The sequence below is a fragment of the Lepisma saccharinum genome, chromosome 5 (genome assembly GCF_977018435.1).
Source record: "Lepisma saccharinum chromosome 5, izLepSacc3.1, whole genome shotgun sequence".
In the NCBI taxonomy this organism is placed as follows: domain Eukaryota; kingdom Metazoa; phylum Arthropoda; class Insecta; order Zygentoma; family Lepismatidae; genus Lepisma; species Lepisma saccharinum.
The window spans coordinates 354,668-381,188 of NC_139233.1; the positions used below are offsets into that span (position 1 = coordinate 354,668).

At 36.4% G+C, this 26,521-nt stretch overlaps 1 protein-coding gene across 1 annotated transcript; it reads left to right on the forward strand.

Moving 5' to 3' along the window:
- The first annotated feature begins 224 nt into the window (after window positions 1-224).
- Window positions 225-24,872, forward strand: alpha-Man-Ib (alpha-Mannosidase class I b). Its single transcript, XM_083121950.1, has 11 exons — window positions 225-582; window positions 5,260-5,421; window positions 11,084-11,231; window positions 13,173-13,358; window positions 14,904-15,052; window positions 16,732-16,920; window positions 18,617-18,804; window positions 19,291-19,417; window positions 20,063-20,227; window positions 21,660-21,800; window positions 23,423-24,872. The coding sequence occupies exons 1-11, from the start codon at window positions 499-501 to the stop codon at window positions 23,639-23,641; spliced, it is 1,758 nt and encodes a 585-aa protein (XP_082978076.1). The 5' UTR covers window positions 225-498; the 3' UTR covers window positions 23,642-24,872.
- The last annotated feature ends 1,649 nt before the right edge of the window (window positions 24,873-26,521 follow it).

Consider the following 26,521-nt stretch of genomic DNA (forward strand, 5'->3'; position numbering starts at 1 on the left):
CTCCAACGTTGAATTCTGGAAGCGCCCAGTGTGCGAGCATTCACTTTTGTTTACATCGTATTAGTTCTAATTTTGTAGATTATCCCTGTCACTTTCCTTTTTTTGTCATACAAAATTCTTGTTTAGGAACTAGAAGTACATATTTTTCTCTAATCTTTGCTTTGTTATCATTTTCTTTTTAAGACAATTTTGGTGTATAAGAAAATTGTATTGATATGTTACTATGCCTGTCTGCTGCTTCCAACGAAGCAAAATTGCATGATGTTTATGTAGAAAATGTGTTTTTATGACAAAATGTGTTCATGAAATCAACACAAAAGACATTCCCGATATTTTATTAGAGGCTGAACGCCTCCTAAAGTTATGAAGTGTGAACGTGCAGTGAGTGGTTAGCATAATATTTGAAGTGTATACGTAAGGCCAGCAATAAACACTATATAACCGAATTCATCTGATGATAGTTCCAGACACGCAGGAAGTTTGTAAACTACGCTTGGAATGGAATCTTTCACACGGGGAGAATATGTTTCTTTGGGTTTGCCAACGACTACTTATAGCAAACCGAGGAGAAGCTTGTGGAGGGTATTTATTGTAATATTTTTATTGCGAATGTCATGTATATCGTCATTTTATTAAACAAAAATAAACATATGGCACTGTACTAGACAAGGGATGAATCCAATGTTTATGTTGCACTGAAATCACGCTAATCAGCGACACATGCACAGAAATAAATAATTTTTGAAACAGTTTTTAAATGTTAAGTATTAGTACACAGAATCATTGTTAGACAGTTTGTTTACTACTACTTCTTCTTTTTTTGCATCCCCTTCTGCCATTAAACGTCGGTTTCCATCATCCACCTTCTATACACTTTTTGGTCCAAGGCTAGTTTTCGGATTTCTGGCATTGTTTTCCCTTTCTTCTCTCCTATCTTTTCCACATACTCTTCCCATGGAACTCTTGGTTGTCCTCTCCCCCTCTTGCCTTCTGGTCTGGCCTCCCATCACCTGTCTAGGCTTGCAATTGTCCTCCATTCTTGTCACATGTCCAAACAATTGCAGTGGTTTTCTCTCTATTGTTTCTAATAGTGGTTTTTGCTGTAGCTGATCTCTAATGGTGGTCTAATCCTATTTCTTCTAATCTTTCCTACTTCTTTAGGTAACAGTAGTATAAGCCGGAGACACATTAAACTCGTTTGTTTTCAAATAAAAATTATTGCTACTTACCTCATATGCATAGCGGAAGATTTTTCAAGCTGGGGATCACTTTTTTTCCATGAAAAAAGCGTTATTTTTAACATTATAATCATTTATTGCTCGTTGCTAATTCGGCGGGCAAATTTTGACTCACGTTGTCTATCGTCAGCTGATATGCAGTATCGTCAGCTGATGTGCAGTGTTTCAAAACTTATGAACCGATAAATGCCGCACAAACTATTCACAAAAGGTTTTTAAGCGAAAATTGAGGCTAGACTCTACTTTACGTCCTTATCTGCATGGTGATTGCTTCTTTGCGTTCGCGGTGCGCGATCGTGGTGCGGCACCCGGCATCTCTTCGGGTAAGTACCTTTTTCTTTTTACACTTTCTGTTCACGATAGCCCCACTATCCATTCACGGGGTCGAGGTATGCCTACGAGGTTAGGTTAGGCCTGTTAGGTTAGGTTCCATTAGCACTCATTTCACCCCTAAATATGTGCTTCATCATCTTAAAAATTCCTCAGTACGTTCAATTGCGCTTATCCGGACAACATCGGTTTTTCTCGATTGACTCCTTCAGGAAATTTTTGCTCGCTTTTATAAAATAAGCTTTCCAACAATATATGGCACGTATTCCTTAGGAAAAGGACGTAAACTAGAGTCTTACCTTACATTGGAAAAAAAAACTGCTCACACGTCATCTTGTCAAACTTCCGCGTGGTTGCTACACTGTAAGGGGGTTACATAACCGAACGCACGGAACATTCGATTCACGTAGTCGACGGTAATGGCGGCACGAGCTATCGTAAAACGGAGATGCATGATTGACGAAAAATACCTTATTTACAGGCAAAATACGTTGCACGATTCTAAAAAACTATTTCCCCGGCTTCAGAAAGTACTCAAGAACGCAATTCCGTAAGTACTTTCTCGTCTTTTCTCCTGTAAATTTTAAGAAATCCGTCTCCGGCTTATACTACTGTTACCCTTCTTTTTGTAGGTATCTCATCTCTGCTGCTTGAAATCTGCTATTCTGTTTTGGTAATAATATCAAGTTTTCTGTTCCATACAGAAATGTGGGAATGTAGATTGTCTTGTAAATCATTTTCGTTTGTTCACTTATTTCCTTTTTACCAACTAATGTGTTGTTGAGTTGATACTTGGTTTGCCTTTTGTACTCTATTATTCACTTCTTCATCCATTCTTCCATCTGATGTTATGACTGTTCCTAGGCATGGGTATCTGTTTACATGTTCCAGCTGCTTCTCTTTCCACTGTATATTTAGGGGTGCAGTTTCTCTTTCTTTTGTCACCACCATCACTTTACTCTTATCCACGTTCATGCTTTTCTTTGTCTTCTATTGTACTCACCCATTCAATTACTGCCTTCTGTAACTCTTCTCTATTCCTAGCCACCAGGGCAATATCGTCAGCATATACAAATGACTGTACTTGTACTGGTCTCATCTTTCAGTTTCCTACTTTGTATCTCCCAGTTCTTAGTTTATGGTTCGTAAGGATAACAAACAGAAGAGGGCCCAGGCTGTCTCCCTGTTTTACTCCTATTTCTGTCTTAAATTCATCTGAGCATTTCCCTGCTAATCTGACTGTTCCTTTCACTCTCTTGTATGCACTTTGTATTCTCTGTACCAGTGCAGGAGATGTTCCAATTTTCACCAGTGCATCCCATAGTTGTTCTCTTTGTACCGTATCAAAAGCTGCTCTCAGATCTAGGAAGGCCACACAGGCTTCTCTTTCCTTATTTAATGCCTTCTCAATGACTTGCCACAGTGTAAATATGTGAGCCTGTGTCTGACGATTCTTTCTAAATGCAGCTTGCTGTTCTTCAACTTCATTTCATAATTCTCGGACTTGATTGTACTACCCTTCTTGTGAATTGGTATTATTATATTTTTCTCTTAGTCTGTTGTTCTCCCATCCTTCTTTACATATTCTCCACATATAACCTCCTTTCCTCCATATTTGATAAGCTCTGGGGATATTTCATCTGCACCTGCCAATTTTCTCAGCTTTATTTTTTCTATTTCCAGCTCTACTTCAAACAATTCTATTCCATTTCCATCTTGGTGCTCACCTGTACTCTCTCATCATTATTACCCCTCTCTTCCTTTTTTGGTTCTGTTTTAATGTTCCCTTCTCTATCTTCTGTATTCCTTATTCTGTTTAATTATTTTTGACTGTTTGCCAGAATTGTTTAACATTTCTTTGATAGTTCTCTTCAGTTACTCTTCCATCTTTGCTCGTTTTACACCCTGCTTGGCACTATTTCTTTTTTGTACATATTCATTCCAGTTATTTTCTGATTTATTTCTGATATACTTTTTCCAAGCTTCTTCCTTCTTTTTAAATTCCTCTCTCTGAGGTGATATCCTTTGTTCGGTTGCATCATGCATTGTCAAGTTGGTAGTTTTGAAATTTTGCAGCAAGCTAAACACATTTATAAAATATCATGACTAAAATACAGAAGAATCGCTATTGAATTCGTTCTCTTGATCAGTTCTGTAACAACAATTGATCATGAAATTTCATACACAATAATGGGCGTTAGATATATAATAGTGGTAATAGTTATTGTCTTGTATTCAAGGAGTCTCGGACTAATTAGGCGTAACTTGGCAGGGGCACTTGCCCACCTAACAAAATTTCCTGAATTAAGAAGCCAATGTAACTTGTGTTAAGCTTCTGTGACCTGAAGGCAAGTTAATGAGTAATTTTTATGATTTCGCAAATGTAACAGTAATTTAGCAAAGTAGGTGGTTGCTATTTTTATAGGGTAGAGCACATCGCGCTATGATGGCAGGGGTCCTGGGTTCGAATCCTGGCCTGGGCATGGAGGTTTGTGAGTGTCCATTCATCAATTTCATCATATCATCACTCATTCCCATCTTCGCAAATTAGCCAAAAGTGGCACAAAATGTGAAGTAAAATGAAGCAAACCAATCAATCAATGAATTTATGGTGTAGAAAACTTTTTGATTCTCCCCACCCCCCACAAAAAGCTATACCCAAGTTCGATTCAGATCGCCAAAAGCTAGGTCCCCGACTAGATTTCAGGGGGTAGGTGTCAAAACTTCACTTTCAAAATTGTAAGCCCAGTCCAGATTAGCTGTTCTGATCATAACATGGAATTAGCCTTCTCTTTCTGTCAAGATACAAATGTAAATTGGCAAATTTTTAGCAATTATTAAAAATATATTTTGCCCAAAGCCTTTTATTTTGTTTTAAAGTTGAGTGACATAAAACGAAGTGTGGAGTGACTCCATTTACCATTAAAATTGTTGAGATACTTTCCTGCAAGCCCCCTTTCTATAAATATACAACTATTATCTCAAGCTGTCTCTAGACAGTCAGTAGAATTCCCCCCTTCCTCTGGACATTTCTTAAATTCCACACTGAGTATAGCCTAGGGGATCATCAGAGCACGTAAGCCCCACCATCAACTACAAAGTCATGCAACCACTAGGTGGGAAAGTTCGTTTACAATGGCTGGAATAAGAGTAGATAGTAAAAAAAAAGTAAAGTAAAGTGTTCCCCTGTGCATAGCACCACGCCATGAAGGCGTATAGGGGGTGTGGGGGTAACACCCCACACTTTCTTGATCCGGTTAGTAGGAATATAAATTATAGTAATGATAAACTTTAAACTGTGCAGTGCACATGAGATGTCCTGTGCTTTCGGAAGTGCATGCACTAACACGAATCTTTGTAGTTACCAGGGACCAAGTTCTGATTTCTGGTAGTATTATTCCAAAGTAACCATTCTGTTCTTACCAAAAAAAAAGTGTCTGTGCTGTACATAGTAACATAGTAATTGTTTTTAAAGAAGGGTGAAAAGTTGTCATGTGACTTTGACATTTATAATTCATTAGAGTACTCACTGAAAGTGTTAACTTTGTTAGTCTGGTCCGTACAATGTCCTAGATTGAATCTATAATCATCACCTAAATGATAGCAGTAATTAAATTGCATTTTCTTGTCTAAATCGGCAGACCTTGTATGTTTCTTGACATTTTAAATGTATTCCTCTCATCTATTGCAGTGGTGGTTGCAGTTGTCTCGATTCCAACGCACTCTCATTTATGTAGCAACGTTGCTGCTGTTAATCACAGCAGCTTACTTCCTTCCTGGGTCGAAAGTAAAATTTGCCTCTCGGAGCAAGAAGTTAGACGAATCTCCTCCGGTTCAGTCAACTTCTTCTGAGGTGAGCTATCAAACTTTTAATTTTTGTCACCTTAAACACTTGTTTTTTTTTCGGTACCCTTGACCCTCTGTACCCCCTGGAGAAAGTTAAATATTTTGCATGGTTTATGAGGATTTGGTCCTTTATGAATGTTTTCAGTTGATTTTATCTTGCAGAAATGTGTTATTGTGAAATGAAGTATGTCTGTTACTGTACCATGTAGCAGAACAGCCTGAAGGCTTCGCACAAATGAACATAGCACCCAAAACAACTTTCCACAACAGCAGCTATTATTTTACGTAGTTAGGTTAGGATTGGTATTGATAGTTATTTTCAACATGTTCTTCCGCTATTTTATCGTGCATACAAACAGTTTTTAATAACATAAAGCAGCGAAAATGCTGAGAAATTGCAGGTTATAATTTACGTGGGCCATACTTTTGGATCAAATATCTCCGTTATTTGTGCTTTCGTAACACTGGAACACTTTTATATTACGTAAAACTTTAGCCAGAACTTCGATGCCAGAAGAAGCGATTGATGCGTTCAAAATGCATGTTGTCGAGATACCTCAATCGGAATGGACAAAGTGCTATGAGAATTGGTTCAAACGTATGCAAAAGTGCATCGATCATCATGGAGAATATTTTGAAAACAATTTTCAATTATACATTTTTTTTTGTTTGTTATTCTGGATACATAAATATCAACCCTCGTACAAATCAAGAATTGAATAAGGTAGCTAGAAAAGCACGAAAGATCATAAAAAGGGAGAATACCATCGACTCCAATGAGAAGGCAAAGGAAGATGCTGAGGTAGGGAATTTGATTAATAAGGATCTTTTTGTCGGAATCCCTTACTGTAAAGGGTTATCGGAAAAAATTGAAAAAAAAAACTGTAAGAGAATATGGTATAAAATGTGGTATGAAAGCCCCCCCGGAACATTGAGAAACATTCACTGAATATAAAAGGGGGGGAAGAGCAGGAAAACCCGGAAGAACAAAACGGGGTATATAGGATAGAATGGAAATGCAGCAAAGAAAACATAGGACAGACAGGAAGAAGCATGCACATAAGATAGGGTGAGCATGATAAGGATATCGGGGAGAGAGTACTCAAAACGGGTCTCTCTGAGCATATTATTGAAAGTGGACATAGGATTGTAAAAAGAGAAGTCATTAGGAAAGATGATAAATTAAATAGGGACGTTTATGAGGCCGCATATATGATGGATTAGTTTTCTAAAAAAATGGGATAAGGCAGTGAAAGCTGAAGCTAAGATAGGTTTCCATGTTACTTCGGAGGTCATGAAAGCAGCAGAAGAAAAATGGGAATTGACTTTGGATTGGTGATGAGAGATAAAGGAGGGGAGGTAGCTTTCACCTTCCGGTTGTGGTGGGAGCTGCTTTATTAGTGTAGGCCTCACAACCAGCCTGGATTCGCAACGGCCGCTTGAAATCTTTTTTTAGTTATTTTAATATAAGTGTAGATTGTTCTTATGAAGTTTTTAACATGCTGAGATTTTTTAAGTTGGAATCCTCATTAAACACTTCTTTTACGTGGCACTATGCTCGGTGTCTAGAAAGATCTACGAAGGAGGCAGTTTAACCTCCGAAACGTTGTCCTAATAAGACTCCATACTCACTCACGTAAGTAGTTCAATCAATTAATACTATTTAACATATTTATTTCTGTTGGGTATTATTTTGCCTTTGAACTGGCAACATTTTCACTATGGACTTTACTCTGACTATGTTTTAAAAATTACTCCTTTTTAAAATGTACAGAAAATGCATTGGCCCATATTTTATCAACGTTACCTGTTTACAATATTTGCAAGATGCGAGATTTGTTGCCTCGTCATACAACAACCACTCAATATGGTTTAACCACCCTTTATTAAATTTCCTTTTAACTGGAAATGACACTGAATCGCTATCACATTTCCTTTTACCACTTTTAGCACAGCTGGGAAATGAGGTACGCTGAACACTGCTACTAGCTGATTTTGATACATCCCTGTAACGAAAAAGGATCGTATGTTTGCTTCTTCTCCATTGCAGTAATTGAACTAAATAAAACAAATTCTCTGGAACCACTTCACTCGCAGGCAACTACCACCGAACCAAAAAACGAGGTAAACAGAGCGAACGGGAACGTTACTACCATGTCAACCAACGCTCACGAGTGCATGTATCGCATTCTTTTGTCAACACAAAGACTGGACACTGTAGTGCACGAGAGCAGTTCACAACTGTGAAAATGTTTTTTTCCGCACACAAGCAAGGAGCCACTGTTTGCTCCATTCTAAGAAAGTCCGCGCGGTGCATGATGCACACATACTTTCTGCAGTGTCGCCATTTTGAAACAACAGAGTGGAGGAAAAGCAAAGCAGGGAAAATGGATTTGACATGTGTATCCAAAGTGGTAGTGTCCCAACAGTTGCGGAATTGTTGTGCCAATTAAATGGTGTCGGCGTTGAGAAGACATGGGGTTTTCAATCGGCTTGCTTTCCAAAAGCATGTGCGAACGTTGGATTGAGATGTTCGGGCGTGTTTGAAACACATTTGAAACAACAACATTTTAGTCGCCAACCCCAAACTTTTGGTTGCCAATGCCGACCTGGCAACCGGAAATTTTGCACCCTGATGTACGCATTGTAGAATTATTTCTCTTGTAGTCTACGGTTATTACAAGCATAAAAAAACAGTTTTTTTGTTGTGATGTTTCAGGAGAACACACACTCCCTTCATCAGACATTTATTTTTAGTTTGATTAAAGGTACAGTTATTACAATGGTTAACCCTCCGTAACCTGCGTGGCGGCACACTACGTAACCTATCTACACTATTCCCATGAAAACATAGAGGGCTTTGTGCCTTTTCTCTGGCAGTTTTTCAGGTCCCCTTTTGGCAGCACTCAGTACCGCGTGCGTAGGAACGTTTCCTTCATACCTTAAATCATAGCATGCAGGCCATGAATTTGGTGGATGTAAGAAGAATAGAACAGCAGTATGAAGTTCGATATGCAAATTATTTGTATGCAGAAACAATTGCAGTACCCATACAAAATGTCAGGAGTTGTCAAAATAACGGTATTCAAAAGTGACAACATTTGGTTCCATTGGTTTGAGTCAGTATAATTTTTTTTTACGTATATCTCGTAAAAGTAGGAGACACATATTGAGATTTGAACATTTTAAATATATTTTGTAAGTTTCCTCGAGTTGTGTTTAAAACATTTGATTGTCTTTTCTGCGAGTCTGTAAGATCTTGTCTGAAAATTTTGGAAAAAATAATTCCTTTCAATTCGTTTTGAAAAATACATTGATTTTTTTTTAAAAAATACATTGCAAATTTTTGAAAAATACTTTGGAAATTTTGTGAATGCTGTTTTTCATTTTTTAGTTCCTTCATTAAATGGTACAGTTTTAATAATTTTTAGAATAATATTTTGGTGCATTTGCTTCAAGAATAGGCTTGTAATTCTGACACACTTTTCTCATTTTTTAAAGTTTTTTTTTATTATAATAGCTAATAAAAATGTCTGAAATGGACATGTTTGCATTCATATATATTTCGTCTGATTTCCAGTAAGTGCTAGTGTAATTCAATATCGATTTTCATCAATAATTAATGTAAATAAAATTGGTTTTGATGGGGCGGCACTTGAGACGTTTGTGCTAATATTAGGATGCATATGACGGAGGGTTAAAATTTTTTACAAAAAAGAATGAGTTATACAATGGATGTTGTCAATGTTACATTGTTGTAATATTGCAACTCAACTGTGAAACAAGCAGTCTGTTTTATTTTTACTTCAGATAAAAAAATTTGATCAAATTTTTAAAAAATTATGAGTTCCAAATATCATCAGGCAATTCAAAATCATCATTGCTTTCACTAAAAAAAATCAAAAGAGAGAAGCGGACAAAGATGAGAAATCTGTTGAAAATAAATTTGTTTGTATGAGTATTCCATTCCACAAGGGATTCTCACATAAAATTGCAAAATTTTTTAGAAGATATAATTTCAAAATTGTTTTTAGATCACCAAGAAGTTTGGAATGTACATTTAATGAATACAAAATGAGAAAATCTGTACAAGATGTGGAAACCGCCGGAATATATAATGTAAGTCGTTCATGTTCAAAGGATTATGTAGGACAAACAGCAAGGAAAATGGCAATAAGATGTCACGCACATGATTTGGACATTATAAATTTAAACCCAAGAACAGGTTTGTCAGCTCCCATCATCGAGGAGAAGCATATGATTAAAAAGAGAAGGGTTTTATAAAGAGTAACGGGGAAACATAGATTTGAATGCCTGGGAAGCTTCGTTCATTGCAGAAGAACACTGGAATAAATTACCGTATTGGCCCGAATATAAGATGCACATTTTATCCAAATTTCAATTGTGAAAAATTAGGATGCATATTATATTCACGACCTTAAAAAAATTATGACATTTCGTCAAATCATATGCTGTTAAAAATGTGCTGATTTCTCGTTTGAAATAAGGATAATGCAACAATAGCATTGTAGAAACTGGCCGCATTGTAGATACCATAATGTTACCCAACAATATCATTGTTGTTTCTGACTGAAACAATAGCATTGTTGTTTCTAACTTGGGCATTGTAAAAACTGTTGACATTCTTAATAACGTAGTCTTTGATTTTATTAAGATTGTGTTCGTTCTTCTCTAAGCTTATACAGGTATTCATTTCTACTGAAGTGGATCTACAGGTTTGTCGCCAATATGAAGGAACGTGCGGAGAGGAAAGCATGATCAAGCCTGGGAATAAGGCATGGTTTCAAAATTGCAGTTGTTTGTTACGATAAAGCCACATGGAACAGAGAGACCGGAAGAAAATATGGACTTGACGAATCTAATGTGCGACATTAAGTTGGTGCTGAGCCGAAACTGAAAAATGCACTTTCAAGGAGAAAATCTTTCAAGGGATCAATTTTCTTTTTTTCCCTCGGCTTATATTCGGGTATCATCTTTTTTTTTCTTTTCGCTCCTTCAAATTTTAGGGTGTGGCCTATATTCGGACCAATACGGTAAATAATGATAATGGTAACATAGACCCACTTCTTTTTCACAAGTGGAGTAAGCCACCATCTTTAAAATTTAATGCAATGGAAAACATGAAGAAACTCTGTGAAAGTAATGATGATTTTGAATTGCGTGATGATATTTGGGATTGATAATTTTTAAATAAAATATAATGTGATCAAAATTTTTTATCTGAAATAAAAATAAAACAGACTGCTTGTTTCGCAGTTAAGTTGCTATATGACAACAATGTAAATTGACAACATCCATTGTATAACTCATTCTTTTTTGTTAACAATTTTTAACCAGTGTTATAACTGTATCTTTAATCAAACTAAAAATAAATGTGTGATGAAGGGAGCATGTCTTCTCTTGAAATGTCACAACAACAACAAAAAAGTGTTTTTATGCTTGTAACAACTGTAGACTACAAGAGAAATAAAGGTTACAATGGCTGTAGTTAAAGTTAAAACGTGTTGTTCGTATGGAAGTTGTTGCCAAAGTACTCGTTATCCTCTTTACTGTTCTGCAAATTCTAAATTTTACAATTTATTTTATTCTCACAGTTTTTAGTTCCTATTTTCCCCTTCAGTAAATTGATTTGTGTTTTGTATTTTGAGGTTATTGCTATGAGACGAGATGGGAATAAAAAGGAATATCTGAAAGAAGAAGTTGAGGAAACAATAAACGAGCCCCCAGATGCACCTGAAGTTGTTGTCGATGATGCTAAATTGCCTCCAAAGAAGGAAGAGGCTCTGAATTTTTCAGGTTAGTCATTTATCTTCCCTGACCACCTGCTTCCTGGATGTTGTGTTTTCCAGAACTCGTAGTTGTTATGTAATAATAATCCCACTTTTTCATTGAACATCTTCGAAACAGCATTCTTCCAGAACCCGTGTCAGGATAATATTCTGCTAGGCTGTATAGTCCTTGTACAGTCTGCAGCAAAGATAGCAGAATGAAACTGTCCATTCTTGTTTTTATTCCTTTTCTGCCAAATTGTACATTTGTTTAAGGAATGGAATTGTACAAATCGTTTAATAGAGATTTTGTTCAGCTTATTGTTTCAATTCTTTAACTCTGTCTATGTGTGTGTGTGTTAAATGAAAAAAAAAATGAGCTGGTCCCATGGTGTCGAGATCAGTGTTATTGCTTCCATGACTTGGTAAATCAGCGTAATGTGCTATGAAGGTCCCAGGTCCACATTAGATTTTCAACCTTCTGTGTGTGTATGATTGTTGTACCAAAATTAATTCTTGAACATTTTGTAAAGTTTTTAGAGTAACTTTATCATGACAATATCAACATGCGAATTAACTAACAATCTGCCATTTCTAAACCTGCATGAACCTGAAGTACATACATGCCAACATGCTATGTATTATTTTATTATTTACATTTTGTCGTGAAACATGAAAGTAATTATATAAAAATATACTCCATTAAAAGAAGAAGGATGGTGTTCTATTTCAGTTAATTTTGTTGAATAGAATTCTGCTAAAAAAACTACATTTTCCAGTAGCGACTTATGTTCAGAAAATTCCACACTTAAGGAGTTAAACACTGCTTTCCCATTGCATACTAACATTTACTCCCTCCTATTAAGAACCATGTTAATGGCAGCATTAAGAATGTTATTTTAAAGGAAACTACTTTTGACACACAGTTTGTCATTGATTTTTTAAATTTTTTTATTTATATTTTGTAGAATAGTTTGACTGAAAAAGGTCTCAGCTGGACCTAATTGGGCTTCACACATTCAGGTGGATTAGAAGTAATAGATGACACCCTATACTTCTTCTGTTCTATTTTAACCCTAGCTTACCCATGCCATACGGGAAACTTACTTACCTGGGTTGGGGGGGGGAGTGGGAGGCTCTGAAGTCCTCACTTTTTTTAATCACTAAAATGTGAGAAACCATTGTGTTATTGAATTGCTTCTTTCTTTCTTGTTTATAATGATTATAAAAATTACCATCCTTAATTTATTGCATGAGTGTTACACCCATATTTTACCATTCGATAAAACTCAAAAACTATATTATTTTATTAATAATTCTTTGTTTACAAAAGGGCAGTTGTTTATTAATTATAGCAAATACAAAACATACCATCATTGCCATCCAATTATACACTCTCAATAGCACGAGTGTCTCAAATAAGACGCATTGAAAGGGGTGTCTGAGAGGCCCTCCAAATTCATTTTGCCTCCTATTTACATTTCATTTATGATTTTTATGAACAAACTAATGCAGAATATTCAGAACACCCTAGGGAACAATGTAATTTAATATCAATTTTTAAAAAAGAAATCAGAGTTGAAAAATTTTAAAAATAGAGGTTGTGGGCATAACCCCTTAGCTATGCTAGGGTAAAAATTCACTGTTTCAGTCAATGGGTGTACACTAGGGATACCCACAAAATCCAGATTTAAAATTATCCGATATCCATGCAATGGGTGATATGAGCTAAGTTCAGATATCTGGATAGCATGCATGTCTAGATAATATGGATAATCCAAATATCCAATATTTGAAATTCAGATAGAAAATTATCTAATGTTCGAATAAAATTAAAATGTAAAATATCCGCCATCCTTAGTTTACACTTGACTTTCAGTGGAGTTCTTGCAACCCAGGAATGTCCACGACTAAGTATGCAACAGCTATTGTGTTTATGTCCGCACTTATCTGTCTTTCTGTCTCCCAGGACCAACCAACGAGAGGCAAACAGCAGTGGTCGCAGCCTTCAGGCACGCGTGGAAAGGCTACCATCAGTTCGCCTGGGGCCACGATCATCTGAAACCGATCAGCGAGACTCACCATGACTGGTTTGGTTTAGGCCTGACGATAGTGGACTCCTTGGACACCATGTACATAATGGGGTTAAAAGGAGGTGAGAAGAATTGTATTATTTATTTATTTCAAGTTTCAGATACAGCACTTGTAAGGCCATTTTACACTGAAAACTCTAATAAATCGACAAGAACAAGTCAAGATGGTTTTAGGTAAAAACAAAAAAAGGTTAAATATAAACATAATAAGACATAAACAAGGAAACAAACAAAAGATTTACATATTCATTCTTAGAGAAGATCGTTGTTTGTAGTTTATTATAAAACTGGGGCAGCCTGTGGAACAGAGAGTAGAGTGCTGTGTAAGGAAAAGCCTAGCGGTAGAGTTGTGGAACAATTCAGTGTATAAGCTATTTTTCAAATGAAATAAGCTGAAGTTATTTTAACTGGAGAGTTTTATAAAAGGAGAAAGTCTCAAACTGTAAATAACTTACGTGAGTTTGTTAAACTTATTCTTTCACTGTACGAAGACAGTTGAGTTTTTTCTGTAGGTGGCAGGTCAAGTGAATATCACCTCGTGCATGCCCTTCATTACCATCATTCATCCCTGTTATTGCAACTAGCCTAAAAGGACAGAAAAATAGGAAAATGCAAAATAAAATTCCATAAATAGGACCAAGAATTAAAACATTCATATTTGTGTATTTGAGTTGTTTTTTTTTTGTTTATGGTGCCAGTCCTAAAAATCATGTGGTCTCATAGCAGTGGGCCTTTTTGACAGTGCAGGTGGATTTTGTGCTTCTGATAACATGCAAGACTACTTGAGCAACGTATGCTCGTACTTCTCACCTTCCATCCTTCAAGAGTATCGTCCAATAAACAAATGGTTTTTATCAATAATTGGTAAAATCTAGACTTTACGGTTGACAAGAGCCTCAACCATGGGTCCACATGATCTTATAGGACTGCCAACATGATGTTGTCCCTTATGCACCTTTCTTTCACAATTAACCTTTAAACAACGGATCTTGTTTGATGGTAAACCCTTGAAATTCATTGAACTCCCACACGGACGTCGCCGGGACATGAAGGTACAAAACGGTATCTGCATATTACCTGATATATTTTCCATTACTGTGGGAAAAAATTGTGCACTAATTGCTTTCCCCTGATAAAAGTGTGTTTCCGAACACTAGAATTGAGAAACGAGCGATCTCAGAATCAATGAAGAAAAGACAACAAAAATGCACATAATTTTTAGGGCACCCCCCCACAATGTAGCAAGAAAAAAATTGAACTTTACTAATTGCTAATTAATTAAGACTCATGCAGAACTCAAAACATGTATCTCCGACCATTGTCAGAGTCACAGTATGTCCTAAAGTCACTTACTACAACAAAAGCTCCTTGTTCCATTACGAAACAAGTCGTACTTTAAGGGTTAATGCTCTGATTCCCTGAGGATGAAACATTGGAAGACTAATGAAGAGTACCTCATATGAGTGCACACTGTTTCATGTTAACATGTTTGCATTTTGTAATTGTGTGAGTTTATCTATCAAGAAATTATAATTTTGTGAAATCATAAAATCAGTATCTATAAATGAATCTATTCACTCACACACTGACTTCTGTTTTCTTTGCAGAATACAAAGAAGCCAGGGACTGGGTAGCAGAGAGTCTGAAGTTCAACAAAAACCAAGACGTCAACTTGTTTGAGGTCACCATTAGGATTCTGGGAGGGCTTCTGAGCATCTACCACTTGTCAGGGGATAAAATGTACTTGGACAAAGCAGTGAGTTGATTTGGTACTCCAGCATATTGTTATACGAGGGCAAATCGAAAAGTCTTTGTCCCGGTTTTTTTCCAGCTGAAATAATAAACATCCAGGGAAATCAATATATATGAACTGTTCTATGTACCTTGCACTATTTTTCCACATAGTCACCACAGCGGTTGTCTCATCGCACCACTAGTTTGGAGATGCTGCTGTTGTAGAATTTGGTTGGTTGATCGTGGAACCACCGCCGGACAGCAGTCTTTGCCTTGTCTTCGCCTTGTCGTCGCAAATGAACCTCTGTCGTGACAGGAATTTCTTCAGTGGACCGAACATGTGGAAATCACTGGAGGCGAGGTCTGAACTATACAGTGCATGCTCCAGAATCTCCCATTCGAATGACTGAAGTCTGTCGCTGGTCCCGTTTGCGACATGAGGCTGGCGTTATCGTGGAGGTTAACCACATGGTCCACATCGAGAATCCCTTGGCACTTTTCCCTGATGGCAGCTTGCAGATGTGAGAGAGTGCCACAATAGCTGTCAGCATTGATGGTGTCACCTCGTGACATGAAATCCAGCAGGAGTGCCTCGGTGATCCTAGAAGACCGTCAGCATCACCGTGGCAATGTTTTTCAATGTGAGCGAGGATTCCCCGATCGCTCATTTCATGAAGGTCTTCTTGGCTATTTTCGAACTCGCAACACCACCACCGCACACTTCTCAAAGCGAGACACTTGTCCCCATACTCCGGCTGCATTTCCCTACGGATCTCGATGTGCATTCGTCCCTTGCTCCACAGAAAACAAATAACACTTTGCTGCTGCAAACTGACAGCAGCACCATGCTGCGGAGCAGCCAAGAGTTAATTTCAATTAAAAAAACCTATTGCATTGAATGCACGTATATCTCAGTTTGTCAATCACACTAATATTTTGGCAGAAAAAAATATGGGCAAAAACTTCTCAATTTGCCCTTATAGATGGGCACATTTGGAAACTTAATTTAAGAGTAGCGTGCATTGTTAATTGGACATTATCCATTGTCTACTGCTCTTAATTACTTATTCTAATGCATAGGTCAAATGAAACAAAGAATATCGATTATGGAACAGATTCCTGTGAATTGAATAAAGCTCCGCCAAATTCTTTAAGTTTTAAGATAATAATAGGGTATCTAATCCCAGTAATGATGGATAATGTCCATTTAACATTGCATGCTAATAACATTCAGAGGATTAATACTTTAATAGTGTTAAAGTATCAAATTGTTTTGGTCTTGTATTGTCAATCCACGTTTGTAAAATGAGTTTGGGTCTGTGTGAAATTTTTGCGGATATTTTTTTATTTTATGTAACAGTTAACATTAAAATAAGGAACATGCTTGAGTACATGAACATCCCAGAAACATGCTGAGGCCATTCAAGGAACGGAATTGTCACTGTTCACAGAAAATAGCTGGCCTCCATGGTGGAGTGGTTAGCACACTGCACTGTGATGCCTGAGGTTCTGGGTTCGAATCCTGGTCTGTACATGGGTGTTCTTTGTATGTCCCTTCCTCAGTTTCATTGTATCATCATTCATCTTCATATTCACAAGTAGCCGAAAGTTTCAGAAAAGCAAAATAAAATCAACAAAATCTATCAATCAATCAAACTCACAGAAATAAATGTTGACGCTAAAAAAGAATCTTTGTTGCAGATTGATTTGGGGAACCGTTTGATGCCATGTTTCCAATCTCCCTCCGGTGTCCCGTACTCGGATATCAACTTACTAACCCAGAAAGCACATTCTCCCAAATGGAGTCCAGATAGCAGCACGTCAGAGGTCACAACCCTTCAGCTGGAATTTCGGGACTTGAGTCGAGCCTCAGGCGATACAAGATATGAGGTAATTTAGTAATTGTGGTATGATGTGTCATAGTGTGTAACCTATTCATAATTCCTTAAGGATCTTTAGGGCCTGTCTGACAGTGTCACTTATTTCAAGGGACCTCGTCAGTGTGTTCCAACTGGCAGTCACATTTTCACTTGTAGCACATTTATTATGACGTGCCAAAACTTGTCGAGGTTAGCCGCTAAGAAAAATGTATCACAATTCAGGAAAACACAACTTATTTAAATTTAAATAATTTTATTTTGAAAAATATTCTCACGCCACATGCTGGAACAATCGTGGTAAAATCTAACTTGCAGTGTGACCAGAAAACTGAAAACAGGCACATTATAAAACAAATTAAAAATTGGGTCGAAAGCTTGGAGCTAAGTTTTTGCTTTGTACTGTGCCTGTTTTTTAGTTTTCAGGATACAGGGCAAGTCAGATTTTACCATAATTAGATCATTTTGGTGACTGTGTTCTGAATATTGAATTGGTGGAGAAGTTTTCCAGTACAGTGGGTGCCCTCTTAACCGGTCACAACGGGACCGGACTCATGGCTGGGTAAGAGAATGGCTGGTTAAACCGAATTATGTAATGGAATACAGTAAACATCACTTCACAAGATGAGGAGAAAATAATAGCAGAGAAAACTAATGTGCAGTATGTGCACATTATCAAAAACTAAAGAATTGTAGACTACATGTTTAAAAAAAAACATGCAGTAGTACTAGATGTATGTAAAGAAGTCCGTAATATATTTTAGAAGAAATCAATATTTTTTTCTTCAGCTGAGCGGCCGGTTAAGAGGGCACCCTTATATATTGTATATATATCTTTTACAGAATTTTAACAATTTTAGTTACACTGGGAAAACAGGTATGTATAAGGAGATGATGTAATCATTATCCTAGGAGAAACATGTGCCTTGACTGCACATAATTTCACAGAGTTCTTTTCCACTTTCATGCAACTGGCATACATATCAAGATAGTTGCATGATCTTGATAACCATGGCAAGATCAGATGGTAGATGAGAACACTCTTCTTGCAGATGCTGCACTTGTCTATTGTTATTTAGCAGTCATCTCAAATCATCTCTCCCCATCTCGCATTTGCTTCCATCACAATCTCAACAGGACAACCAGACCTGTCTTAAGTAGCAACCGAGAAGTATCGAACAGGGCCCTCAAAAATTATGCTCAACACTTTCATGGAGTGTAATTATCCTGGAAAATTATGAAAAATTAATAATGTTTTTTTAATTTTGCATCAACATTGTGTGCCATAATAAAATGAAAATTATATCTTGTGTAATTCTTTTCTTTACAGCAAAACTGGTAGATTGGTGTGGTGCAATTGCAGTGGAATACTTAGATATTAATATATATAATTATTCTGAACACTTCTAAGTTTTACGATATTCAAATATCTGTAAGAGGAGTGGCACCAGTGTGGGTATTGGTTCATCCCTAGTTAAAATAGTACACAATGTTCTGGAATTTGATTTGAAAATATCCAGAAAAGCCAAGGAATTGGTTTGGTGAAAAGCATAGTAACGCTGTACTTGTAAAATATATCTTTCAACCAACTGCACACAGTAGAACCTGGAAGTGTTATGCTAACCATTAGACCACTCTCGGTAGCAGTTCAACTTCATCGGTGTTGAATATTTGTGATGAACTGATGTTGCTATCTTCTTTCATTCAAGGTGTTGACAGCTGCTGTGTCCGAACACGTCCACAAGTTACCAAAGAAAGAAGGTCTCGTTCCTATATTCATTAACGCCAACACAGGGGTGTTCAGAGCACACTCTACCATAACCATGGGTGCCAGAGGAGATAGCTATTACGAATATCTACTCAAGCAGTGGATCCAGACTGGGCGACAGGTTCAGTAGTAAGTGTGATTTCCACTTATACGAAAGTATGATGCAAATGGAGTCTCATGTTTACCTGATATTAGAAGTTATTGCATAAATTAGTTCCACAGTTCTGCAAGTATAACAAAGAGTCATTGAGTGAGTGAGAGAGCATGTCTGTCAGCCTGCTTCCTTCTTTCCTTCTGTGAGTCACTAAAGTAGAAGTAATTTTTTACTGAAGTAATTTTCAGCAAAAGTCACATGGAATTATTATGTATATATAGTTGCTATTACGAAGCGTAAGGCAGAGAACAGGGAAAGCTGGAGATTGCAGTGAAAAACCTGCCAATTAGGCAGAAAACAATGAATGAAAGTTGTGTAGGAAAAGAATTCCTGAGATATCTCTATTTGTATTGGTTCAAAGGGATATTAGCTCACTTCTATTATTATCTATCAGATTAACCCTTTTGGCACACTTGTAAAATTCATTGCTTAAACTTGCCGTTTTCTTCATATATTTACAGTTTAGAAGATGATTATAGTGAAGCTGTGGATGGCATAATAAAGAATTTAGCAAGACGTACTTCATATAATAAATTATTATTTGTTGGTGAGCTGTTGGCCGGAGGAAGGGATTTCAAACCTAAAATGGTAAGCAACTATTAATTTCGTTACTTTTATTGAAAAGTTTATAGAATTGTATCTTACAGTTGATTTAGAAGGATGTCAGGGTCATTAGTGTAAAGTGCTGCATTTAATGCAGATATTTTCAGTAAGTAAATTAAGAAATGAAAATGATGAGTAACATTAAACCAGTACACAAAGAGTCAGTAATTTGATTTTGAGTTCTCAAAATGAGTTACAAATGCAACTGAAATTTGAGTTTGATTTTTTTTTTAACTTTCGGTATGTGTTGAGAAAGAGTACAGAAGAAGTAAATGAAAACATCAGCATAATTTGAAATTCAGAGTGATGCAAGGGGAAGGTGTGGTGAGGGTGTTGACATAGGGAGTGGAGGGTTTAGGAGAAAGGTGGGAGAGAGTTGTGCTGGACACGATGTCGCCAGAGCTGAGAGAAGATCCCTTCAGAAGTGCAGGTGTATATATCTGACCAGGCTGGTAACAGATTTAGTAATTTTCTGCCTGTCTAGTGTGCCATTTTGGCGATGTTCTCTCCTACATTTCAACACCTTTACCACATCTTGTCCTTGCATCACTCTGAATTTCAACTCATGCTGATGCTTTTGTTATCTCCTACCATACTCTGGCACAATTACATTGTATTTTGTACTTGCAGGATCATTTGGCTTGTTTCTTGCCTGGAACTCTTGCCCTGGGCACTCACCACGGAATGCCTGAGGAGCACATGAAATTTGCCGAGGAGCTCATCCACACTTGCTACTTGACTTACGCTCAGCAGCCAACTTTCCTAGCACCAGAAATTACATATTTTCACATAAAGGTTAGTGCTTGTAAATAGTTCAGCTTTCTTCTGGTGGAAGATGACTGCAACTTGAACTTAAATGTTTCAAATCAATGATTTCCAAGTTCAGTATCTGATGGAGATACATATTGATATATTTACACTTTAAATTGTGGTTTACAGTGGAGTGTGCATTCTTCACAGTAACTGCACCAAAACTCCGTGGTGCAAAAGCTCTTTGAATGCTAAATCCCACATTGAGTGGGCATCAAGTGTCATCACTGCTCAGGATTATAATGATGGATGAACGTTTTACCTGTACTGGAGGGATTATAGGCAATAGTTAGTCCATACTTACCATACATTCTCCTAATGTCAGATGCATGTGATTTGTTGCATGGAACTCATAAATTTTCTCCTCATTTTTCACTTTTCCCACTCTTACTTTGCCTTTATTTTCCACTTTTCTATCAATATTCTTTTGGTACATACGTACATTGCTCTCAGAATAAAGTTACGCCAGAGGTTGTTCTTAATTCTTCAATCACAGTTGAGCAAATAGGCTTCTCTGCTGAGTCCTTTATGTAAAACTCTAGTTTTTGATAACATTATAATCTATTTTTATTTCCAGATCAAGGAGGATTCCTTGGATATTCTTCATTTAATCTTCAGAATAATGTAGCCACACTATTATCGTCATGGCATTTGCATAAAATGTCATCAACATATCCCTTACAGATTATTACTTCATTTTTTAGTCCTATAGATAAAGTAGGGGACATTGGGTTTCCCTTGGATAACTCATCCATTACATCTCTTCATCAAGACAAAATACATTCTAGGCCAGGCTGGGTAAACCTGCCATGTTTGTATTTGTGAAAGAGCACTCTTGTTTGCATGTAGAGACTGCACGGTGAGCATCGTTACTGTAGCCTTGTAAGAGGGCAGGAAAGGAGAGAATGAGTGAGGCAGGAGGGAAACTTCTCATCTGATTCGTGAGTAACGGTGCAGCGTGGCATTGTATTCATGGCTGAAGAAGCAGGACCTTCAGGAGCAGTATATTGTACCTCAATGCAGGCTGCTCCCCCTTGCCCCTGCCCTGCTGCTTACTTGCCTCGAGGTGGAGCCAGGCAGAAAACTTACGCTGCATGGAACCGTCGATGATCCCCACAAGCAAGCAAGTTTCTCAAACCTGTTATGGGTTGTGTACATGTTGGTCCATCTTGTGCGATCCCAAATCATCAATTTGGAAGTCAAATGTTTGAATCTAATTTTATAAATTGTGTTTGAGCTTTTCTTGTGTGAGCAATATATGACAGTACCAGCCAGTACAGGGCATTAGATTTTTTTTAAATATTGCAGGTAACATAATCTACAGTGTATGGTGTAAGAAGATGTTTTATGAATAAGAATCACGAGCCATTTAGCAATGACTGATGTTTCTTTAACATTGTTCCATGTAATATTTCAGCCAGGAATGACTTCTGACATGTACGTCAAACCAAATGACGCACACAATCTCCTGCGACCAGAAACCGTGGAAAGTCTGTGGTATCTGTATCATTTCACTGGCAATAAAACATACCAAGACTGGGGATGGAACATCTTTCAGGTAGGTGAAATATGCCTTCGTATTTTAAACTATCATTTCTTGGCATTTACAGAATGGGGAAAAAGTGTCTGATGAATGATTATTACTTCAGGGCTGCCACATCATCATCTTGTTGTTCTTCACCAGAACACTCACGAACATGCACTTGTACACTCATGTACAAAATCTAAACAAGTTGCCATTCATTCTGAGTTTTGGACTATGTTAAATCTCTGATTATTATCTATGTTTCGGAGGCTGATTCTGAATCACCACTTATCAGCTACAAAGAAGTTGCCATTCCTATGCCCAAAAGTTCATCGGTCTCTCTTTATTATGCACAGAGGGACCTCATTTTTACGTTGCAAAAACATGTAAGTCACTTTACTGCATGTAATTTTAGTTGATGTTATTTTCTGTTGTTAGTGCATTCCAATGTAAAATGTATAATGTTCTATTTGGAAACCTCTGTAAAATAAATAAATCACATGACAAGGAGCACACATTTGTGGCAAAAAATAAAAATATGAAATTCTGGTACAAAAGCTGAGCAGAAAGCATTATATAAAATGATACTTCAGTGTCAAAATGATGACTGAAATCCCAAATTGGGCTAAAAGCTGTGCTACTTATACTAAATAAAGGATTCCATTCTGTACCACATTCCTATCCTTCATCTGTGTGAAATGCAAGGCATGGCAGTATATTACTGCATGCAAACACCTATTTTTTAAAAGCAAGGTCTCTAGAAAGCTCATACAACACATACAAAAAAACAACTCTGGAAGACTCTCTTCAATTTCTGCGACAGTCCTGTCTTTTTAGTGAGAAAATAAATCGCTGTGCTTCATTTCCAGAATGCATTGAGTGCTGTCAACATGCATACTGGCACATTTCTCGTCAATTGAAATGAAGATAACTAGTTGTCTGTTGGAACATGTGGTACTTACTACACTTAGAAGACTTTTCTTATGAAATGTATTTAGATTCATTTATGTAGTTTATTGCTGTGTAATGAAGTCAATTTTTTCATCCCAAATTTTGCAGCAGAATTAATCAATACTTCATGATTTTGCATAACAGACTTGCATTCAGACTTGAGAAAGTACTGTGATAGTAAATAAACTTTAAATATGATGTTTGAAAGTTTGCTTTGCACTTTTAATTTGTACTTGATTTTGCATCATTTCGTGTCAAATTATGGTAGGAAAATGAATAGTTTCAAAAATTACCATTACAGCTTTGTAATCTCGCAAAACCTCAATTAAAAATAGATATGCATGTCCCTCCATACATGTGACACACAGATGAACCATGTGAATCCCATCTTCCCTCATTATAATTTGGTTTCAACAAAGTTAAAATTCCTCCCCAGATTTTATATTTTCCCAGCATTTTAAGTTGTTTCGTCTGAACACCCCAAAAAAATGTATAATTCAGGTTCTACCATATGTTGTTACTTACATGAAATTTGGCTTATTGGACTTAGGTTCGCTCTGTCATTGTCACAATTATCACACGTTATGAAGGGGGGAATTATCCTGAATTCTGTGGTTTATCAAATAAGATATTAAATAGAATTTTGAAAGTAGTCAATTTTTCTTCTGTTATTATGCTACTCATAAATTCTTTGCTTCCTCTAGGCGTTTGAAAAATATACCAAAGTAAGAAATGGATACACGTCCATCGGAAACGTTCGCAGCGTTTTAGACACCAGACCAAGGGATATGATGGAGTCCTTTTTCCTCGGAGAGACGCTTAAGTATTTCTACTTGTTATTTAGTGACGACCAGCACACAGTGAGTGCAGATAATTTTGTGCTGAACACCGAAGGGCATCCCCTACCAATTCTTAAGTCATGATAGCCTTTTGATTAGCATTCTGCTGGGCATCATCTAGTCTTCCCGCGAGGGATGGAGTAACCACTACAGTCTCCTGATCGACATTCCTTTTAGGAAAGAGAAAAGCTGTTGTGATTCCAGTTGTAGTGTTTATGGTTTGACAGGGCATTTGGCTTGTCTTTGGAGATGGCCGTCATTCTGAAATGTTTTGGGAGAATCTTGGGCAGATTGCGTTGTGTGTTGCGTAGGAATTTGTAACAGATATTTGGCAGGAACCTTAAGTCTCCAATAGCACAAATTTGGCTTTATTTGAGACTCCATTTGTTTTCCTCATGAATTTTGCTATTCTTTATGTGTATGTTGTGAAAAATACCACAGAAATTGAAAATTTGCAACTACGCTTTCTTGAGGTATCATTGTTGGTGCATATTACCATTTCCATTTATTTTTTATTATGTTATTTTGGGTTTGGTTGTAGAGAACTGGAAATTATTCAGAGTACTAGCAAATTAATTACTCATTTCTGTAAAAAAGTTTTCAATTGATTGTTGACAATAAAAAGGTGCTTTCAATGAGTTAGTCACCCTTTTTCATAGCTGTTTTTCTTGTAATGAAGGAACAAATTGTGACTTTTTTTTTTGAATTGCAGATAAGTAATAATTACTTACATAAATCATGTTTTAAGCAGAACAAAGCAACTTTTGACAAGCTTTTGTTTTTAAATTCAAAGTGCTAATTATCCGTATAAATTGAAGACTCATTTTAATGCAATGTTGAGTAGTTTTTCTGTTTTGGATGTGAATTATGTGGAAAAAACACTGAAAAGTGAGAAAAATATAACACCAAAAAGATACAGGTCCCTAATAATAGTTTCATGAAACCATTACAAATTCCTAGGCAACAACACACAAGGTTCTTCTGAGGAATTCTGAGCATAACAAAGTTTGTTGTTCCTTGGAATGCAAGAGGTATTTTAGAAAAACAATCTCCCTAAGCATTAAGAACGAAATCTCGCTGTGGCAGGTTCTTTGTGTTGATGCTGCTGCTGCTGTTGTGCTGTGATGCATTTAAGAGAGAAACTGTTTAATTCCTGTTATTCTCTGACTGTTGGAGCTTTAAGACAATCAAAGACTGAGGCGACTGGGTTGATGCATATCATTACACGGCTACGCTAAGTGGGAAACAATAGTTATTGGGAGTAGACTGTTCTTGGGTGCACTTTCTATTGCTTTTTCTAATCTGTATACTATACACATGTTTTTAATATTGTGTCTTTTGGTACTAGGCAAGGTTAAATGAACACCGAATGTGATTCTGTTATGAAGCAATTACAAAACGTGGGTATTGGGCAGTAGATATTTATTAGAAGGGTGGATCTATTTTTAAAAACATAGGGATGTCACTTAAGAAATGTGTATGTGCCAAAGTTTCCTGTTTTCTTCTAGCTTTGTTCAGCTATGAAGTTTTGTGTACAAAAAATAATTGAAAGAGAAGAAGTGTTTTTCTCCCGCCAGAGAAACATGCTGGCAAAACTAGAGAATGAGTGTAATTTGTAATAAATTTATGCATTGTTTTACTTCTTTAACAGTAACTACTAAGATGAGCTGTAAAGATTTAAAACTGTAATCATGTCTTCTTTTACAGGTTGTACTGTCACCTTACAGTGCTTGTTACAGATAAGAATGTCGTGGCTTTATCTTGCATATTTTAGCATCTGTAGTGATAGGCATAGCATAATAATTTTTAATTTATGTCACATTGGTGTTTTACGAAGCAGGGAATTGATTAATTATTTTGTCCTCATTGATAATTTTGGGAACCAATTCCAATACCAATGAATATGAGTTCTAAAAGAAAACACAATGCAATTTCCAAGAATTATGAAAAAAATAATATGAAAATTGTTTTTATGTAACATCGTCAAGAATAGGATTTGTATGACCTAGAAATTGCAAAAAAATTAAACATAAAATAACATTTCAAATTAATACATTGTGTTATCTTCATGGCATTTATCATCTGTTATTTTAAAAAATAAGAGAAGCAAAGTACAAAATGTGAAATTTCAAAACATGTAGGATTATATATTTTTTATCGAATATCTATACCATAGGGTAGGATATTGTCACATACTTCTTACTAGTTCATTGTGAGCCTTGAGTTGCAGTGTACAAATTTTCAAATGTAGATGATAGTGTATTGTTAATCAACATTGTCTTGTATGTACGAAAAAATCTTTGTTCTTCAACTGACACGTGAGGAGGAAATATAATCCACCTTGGAAAAGCAAAAATATGCAAAAAATGACCGAAAAGTGTTTAAAGTAAGCTCTAATGAGTGTAAAATGGTCAAATGTGCAAATATGTTATTTAATAAGTTTTTTGCGTAACATGAGTTTCAGGAGCATATTACCCCCAAAAAGAAAACAGAAAGTCATAAAAATAGATATTTTAAAATGATACAGAGACCTGTATTCATATTTGTGAGATAGGAATGACGTGACGTATAAATTAGGGTTTCAAATATAGGAAAATGGAGTATCAGAATGAGTTTAAATGTCAAATTTTTTGCTGATTTCAATGTGTTCATTTCAGTGGATATTCATCATATCCCCAAGCCGTGCAGTTGAAAGCATAAGCATGTAATACAAAGTATAAAAGCTACTTATTTGTGTTCAAATTATAACTTTTAAGGTGCTTTAGCATTGTATTTTGCAGTTTTCTTATGCTTTATTTTTTATTTATTTGATTACTGTTTTAAGGTGTCACAATCAATGTTATTCTATATCGTGAAAGTTTGAAGTGAATATTTCAATGGCCACATTTCACACGACTTAAAATGTCACAAAAGTGTGAAGAGCGGCCAGAATGAAATTAAGAGAGTTTTAAAATGCATATTAAC

Excerpts from the sequence above, each read along its gene's own strand:
- alpha-Man-Ib (XM_083121950.1), top strand. The coding sequence starts at position 499 with ATGGAATCTTTCACACGGGGAGAATATGTTTCTTTGGGTTTGCCAACG. Across the intron at positions 16,921-18,616 it reads CAGGCGATACAAGATATGAG|GTGTTGACAGCTGCTGTGTC; the intron begins GTAATTTAGTAA and ends CTTTCATTCAAG. Across the intron at positions 19,418-20,062 it reads GGGATTTCAAACCTAAAATG|GATCATTTGGCTTGTTTCTT; the intron begins GTAAGCAACTAT and ends TTGTACTTGCAG.